Source organism: Pipistrellus hanaki, assembly GCF_964339955.1.
Source record: "Pipistrellus hanaki genome assembly, chromosome: 18".
Taxonomy (NCBI): domain Eukaryota; kingdom Metazoa; phylum Chordata; class Mammalia; order Chiroptera; family Vespertilionidae; genus Pipistrellus; species Pipistrellus hanaki.
Window position 1 is genome coordinate 15,341,092 of NC_140520.1, and position 6,000 is coordinate 15,347,091.

Sequence of the window (6,000 nt, forward strand, 5' to 3'; positions counted from 1 at the left end):
CTCGGACCCCCACCGCAGTGGGTTCAAAAAAGTGACTCTTGCAGACCCCAACGCTCAGCAAGCTGTTAATGGGATGCAGCGTTCTTCCTCATGTGCTACTCACAGGGAAGCTGACAAGTTTGGTGCCAAAGGTGATTTCAGTTCATCAGTCTTCATTGTCATTAGCAACGAGCATTTATTAGGCTCTCACATGTGCAAAGCACATTTTCAAATGGAAGACATCATGACAAACACTAGCGGATGAGAGGTTTTTTTTTTAAACCATGGAATCAACTTGCCTCTGCCTCCCACGCTATTTTTTTTTTAAATAAGAATTCTGCTTAAAGGAAGTTCAAAGCATGTACGACATTTTGATTATTAAAATCCCACTCATTTCATGGAAGTCTGTTTCCCTAATTTCCCACCCCTTGTTATGTCTTTGTCTTTGATCCCAAACTCTATTTATTGAATGTGCATTTGTTCATTATTTGAAATATTAGGAGTTTTGTTTGTAATATTCTGCTTCTTAGCTTGGTGAAGCTGAGGAGCACTGACAATCAGAAGCCCGAGTTCCACCTTCCTTCTGTCACTTGGTGATTTGAGAAGTCATTCAGCCTCTTAGAAGTTGGGTGTCCTGGTTTGCAGTTAGCAATACCTTCCTTACAGAGTTGCTGTGAGGATGCATGAGAAGCACCGGAAGACTCCTAAGTAAAACCAGAGTACCAGGGGTCATTATTATTAGCCTTAGTGCATGCAGGTGTCAGCTCTCTTCACAAACAAGCTGAGACGGCATCTGAGCAATTGTCCTCTAGGTGTCAGAGGGAACAGCAAGATACTATGTTGACAAAAGCTTAATAAACAGAATTTTGGTGATGGTTATCAAGATGCTATGTTGATAAAAGCTTAATAAACAGAATTTTGGTGATGACAATGGTAATCTTTTGAGCATAGATGGGAAATCTGAGGCCTGAAATATTCCAGAGGTTTCCAAAGATATCCCAGGACTTTTGATGTAAATTCCAAAACTCAGGGTGCTCCTTTTACTGCACTGCCCACCTCCAGTGGCAGTCCTGCCTTATGGAGTTACCGAGTGAGACCTCATTTTTCATGTGCTGTTCCCTGGCTGTCACAAGGGAAGAACTGGAGAGCATGAAGGAAGCAGCTTAGCCACGTATCCACATGGCGCTACGCTGGCCCGACCATGGAGGCACCCCTGACTGGACCGCAGGCCAAGCACTGCTGTCCCAAGGCTGCTGTGATGAAGATGCCCAGCCAACAAATACAGAGCCGTCCCCCTTCCTTACGGCCATGACATGGGCAAATGCGCCCTGATGGCTTTGTCTGAACACACACATTGGGTCAGCCATTACCCTCAGCTTCCAGAGAAACTTGACAACGGGGAGATTTTAAAAGGCCCACTTCAGGGGGAGACTATAGGCGTCTATACAAAAGTCTATACAACTCAGAAAAGATACTCCTTAGATTAGAACCTGGGGAAAGCACTTGGCTAAAAGAAGCAGATGTTTGAATTGAACAACAATACCACACGGTGGCTCCAGAGAGAACTGCATGGGGAGGACAAGGTGTCTAACCCAGCTGTCCCATACAGTGCCTTTCTCCAAGGCTTGGAGAATTTCACAAAAGCAGGTGCAGCTAAAAAATCAAAACGTGCTGAATAGCAGAAATAGCTTCTTAAATATTTCAAAGAGATATGTTGAACAATTATACGTCATGGGGCTCTCTCTGATGTCCCCAGGTGGCGGGCAGCTCCCAGCACTGGTGAGTATAGTCAGTGCCCACTTGTCTTTCTCACCCAGGAGGTGGTGAATCCATTGAGGACAGGACTGTGTCCTTCATCTCTGAAAGGCAGGCTAGTGTGGGGGAAAGAGCTCCTGGGAGACACCAGCCTGTTTCAGAGTTAACAGTGTGACCTTAGGAAAATTAGGTACAGTAGATCCCTCTTACTCATGGGGATACATTCCAAGACCCTCAGTAAATGCCTGACACCTCAGATAGCAAATCCTATAAATACTCTGTTTTTTCTTAATCATTCCTAACTTTATATTTATATATTAGGCACACTAAGAGATTAACAACAATAATAACAATGATAATAATATACTCTAATGAAAGTTATCTGAATGTGGTTTCTCTCTCAAAATATCTGGTATTTTCCATTTAATATTTCTGGACCATGGTTGACTGCACGTAACTGAAACTTCAGAAAGCAAAATCCTGGATAGTGCCCTTATTAGACTAAGTTTCTTAATTGGAAAAATGGGGAGCAAAATAAATACCTCAGAACCATTGCCAGAAAGATAAGTTCTCTCCTATTGCCCCTTCAGGAACAGTGCTGAGTGTACTTAATATCTGTTGAATGTTTGCATCTGTAAACATCTGCTTGTATTTTTTTTAAACCTATGATTGCAGTTTTTCAAAAAAATAAAAAGTATTTTAAAATTCTCCCTTTCTATACCCTGTTTTTCTTTTATGTTTTATTTTTTTGCTAATCCTCACCTGTAGATATTTTCCATTAATTTTTAGAGAGTGGAAGGGAGGGAGAGTAGGAGAGGAAGAAAGAAAGAGAAAAAACATAAATATAAGAGAGACATATTGATAGGTTGCCTCCTGTACTCGCCCCAGAGCACCAGGGATTGAACCTGCAACCCAGGTATACACCCTTGATCGGGAATCAAACCCGAGACCCTTAAGTGTGCGAGATGACACTCTAACCATTGAGCAATACGAGCCAGGGCTTGTCCTTTATTCTGACCTTCTATCCTATCACCCCATTCAGGAAGATGCTCCTTGTACTTTGTTTATGTCATTGTCCTAATCTACCTTTCTTCAATCTTTCATTTACTGCATATGTCAACATGCTGCTAAATTTATGACGAAAATATTTCCTTAACTTGCAACTCTATAAACCTAATCTTTTCTTTTCCTTCATTTTACTTTAAAAATTCTCAAGTCAATTTCTCCTTCCATTTCTTCACTGTGAAGATATATTCTAAATGTACCAAACTGCTTTATTACACACTATACGACAGAAACTAATCATACTTTTGAACATCTCCAATGACACTGTAATCACTACATTTCCTAGACTTTTAAAATCTTATTATCATTTTATTTTTAACAAACTCATTTTTTAAGAATGAAAGTTCTATGTTCTAGATCTAGAGCCAGAGTTTACTTAGTTTTGTCAAAACAAGTGAGTCTCCCCAAAGGTCTTTATTCCATGAGCAAGTAGGTGCAAAATACAGAAAATTATATCACTATATAATTATGGTACAGCTATATCATTATATAATTCCAAGTGATTTTAAGGCTATTCATATTATATAAAATAAAAAATGGCTACCTGCCCTATTCCAGGGAAGCAGATATCCTAGCCGACTGGCTTTTGAGGTCAAGAAACATTCGTTATAGTGGCAACATAAGGAACACTTTATGGTGCATTAGCCTATTTAATTTGAGAAGAGAGCATTTTTCTTCTTATTTATTCTATAGAAAATTGAGGAGAGACTAATATTTCTTAGTGTTGTACTATAGTTTCACCCAAGAGACTTGACCCCAGGAGAAGGTCCTCAGGGATCCATGCTTACCTTCCTGTATTTCCATTTTGTAGCAATCATGGCTGTTTGTCACCCAGCCAGAGTGGAATCCCTAATGCCGAAGATTTGCCAACCACTGAGAGGAGAGGAGAACCTGGCGCTCTGGAAAGCAGTTTCATGCTAAGGACCCGCCCAGACTGCCCGAAGCTCTGAGGGCCAAAAATGTACATGGGTGGGGCAGTCTCAAAAGCTGGGAAATGAGTTCACATCCCTGGCATGCTCAGAGACAAGAGATAAACACATACTAGTATAGTGCACACATAATTCAGGTACATACACACATCAATGCCTACCTGCTAGACTAGGAGACAGATCAGAGGCCATGGAAATGGTTTGAAATTTAAGAAAGAAAGCAGCTTCTAGTTACTCAAGAAAGAATTGTTAGATAGAAACTATTTATGTATTAATGTAATGTATTTATATGTCAACAATAGCATACTAATTAAAATAGACCCTGAAGCACCCAGTGTTTAACCCCTTTTAAACTTACTTTTTGTTACCACCTGAGTTTAAAAATCTGTTAAAAGAATAGTTTATTATAGTATTCTGAGCAGTCATGTCCTTCACCCTTGAGTTACAAGAAATTATTCAAGATTTTATTATGTCTTCTTGCAGTGGCTGGTTTTATTTTCAAGAGTGGCTCTATTCTCTACAGAAAGATGAGAAAGGGAATGCAAAGGGCGCTGGATTAGAGTAGGGTGTCCAGCGATCATTCTGACTGTGCCACATCAGAGCTATTTTTGAACTTAATGGAACCATCCGTTTGCTGTTCAGCCTCTCCTCCTCCAAGATTCCAGAATGTCATGCGACCTTCATGCCCTGTGCCTTTGGTCATGCATTTTCCTGTCTTTAGGGCTATCCCTCACATCTCATTGAATAGGAACATTACTTGACTCCACATGCCACTTACTCAGTAAAGCCCTTTGCCAAGGTCATCTTTCTTCCTGTGATGTTTTTATTATGTCTTTATTATCAGATATATGTTCATATAATTATTATTAATTGTTTATTATCTGCCCCACTGGACTGTAAGTAAGCTTCTTTAGGGCAGGGATCATGTCTTATTCATCTTCCCAGAAATGCATGACAAATTCCATCCTCATAAGCACCTGTTATGGGTTTTTGTAGTGTTCAAAAAATATGCATTGACTGAATACATAAATAGAAGAATTATTGAAGTCTCCGTATGTACAAGGCACCACACTGAATGCTATGCTAATATTTTAAAAAAAGTATATGCTCAATAACATTTGATTCATTTATGTGTTATTATTTCAAAGGGTTTCTCTGCTAAACTGGAAATTATTGGCAGAGTAAAAGCAAATGGAGTTTGACATCTCAACTAAGTCCAGTGAGGCAGCTTTGGGGGTAATGGAAAGAGAACTCAATTGGGCTCAGAAGCTCTGGTTTCCAGGACCAGCTCAGAAGCTGGCTTTATGACTTCAGCCACCTTGAAACATCTCTGAACATCAATGTCTTCATCTGCAAAATGAGGTATTTTGGTTATGTGATCATCAAGATCTTTTCCAATGGTAACACTTCATGATTCTAAAACACTATGAAATCATCAGAGTTGCCGTCAGACTCACAATCCAGTTTTGCCAAGGAGAACCACGTGTGAATTTCTGGATAGCTAATAACCTTAACTGGACAATATAACTGTTCGCAAGAGAAAACAACAAATCACAATTCTTTTTTTCCATTGTCGAAGGCCAGATGATTGGTTCTGCAAATTATGTACTGTCCTCGTTTTATGCCCAGCTGTGGTTTAGAGGGCAGGAATAAACACACATTTTCTTACACTTTAATGGAAAAATGTGCACCCAGTACTGTTTTAGAGGGCACAAATAAATGCCCATCCTCTTCAATCTAGAGGAAAAATGTGACATACTTCAGGTTAACCTCCCACCAATGTGCAGAGAATTCATTTCTGGAACCATGAGAAACAGAAAAGAAGAAATAATAACCCTGCACAACTTCAAGCAAATTGGAATTGATATTTGCTGCAGAGCCTGGAGGCTTGCCTCTTGGCAGAAGTAGATTTTTCCCAGTTGGTTTCAAACGTCTAATGATACAACACAACAGCTGGCCTTGTAATTCCTAATAGTTTGCATTTGCCCCTGATATTTACGGGTGACCGTGACAGCACCCCAGCAGGGATCAAACCAAACCTCAGAAGAGAGCCTTGCTCTTTTAAAAAAATCATACATTGTCTTGTGCACTTGTACCCATGATTGAAAATTATGGCATCAACAGGGAAGATACACAGAGTAAATAAGTGGAAGGTCTTATTGGCTTAGGGCAAAACCTGTCTCAGAATCCAGCTCTGTAGTCCATAACAGATTGTGCTTTTTTCCATCGCCACAAAAGTATAATGGAAAAACCATTGTCTTTGAAGGTAGGT

The 6,000-nt window shown here is 39.9% G+C and overlaps 1 protein-coding gene across 1 annotated transcript in view; it reads left to right on the forward strand.

Moving 5' to 3' along the window:
• Nucleotides 1-4,833, forward strand: part of PRRX1 (paired related homeobox 1) — an 85,509-nt gene extending 80,676 nt beyond the window's left edge. The window contains exon 4 of the mRNA XM_084865260.1: nucleotides 3,611-4,833. Within this exon, the coding sequence (XP_084721386.1) occupies nucleotides 3,611-3,749 (139 nt within the window). The 3' untranslated portion in view covers nucleotides 3,750-4,833. The remainder of the gene's footprint in view (nucleotides 1-3,610) is intronic.
• The last annotated feature ends 1,167 nt before the right edge of the window (nucleotides 4,834-6,000 follow it).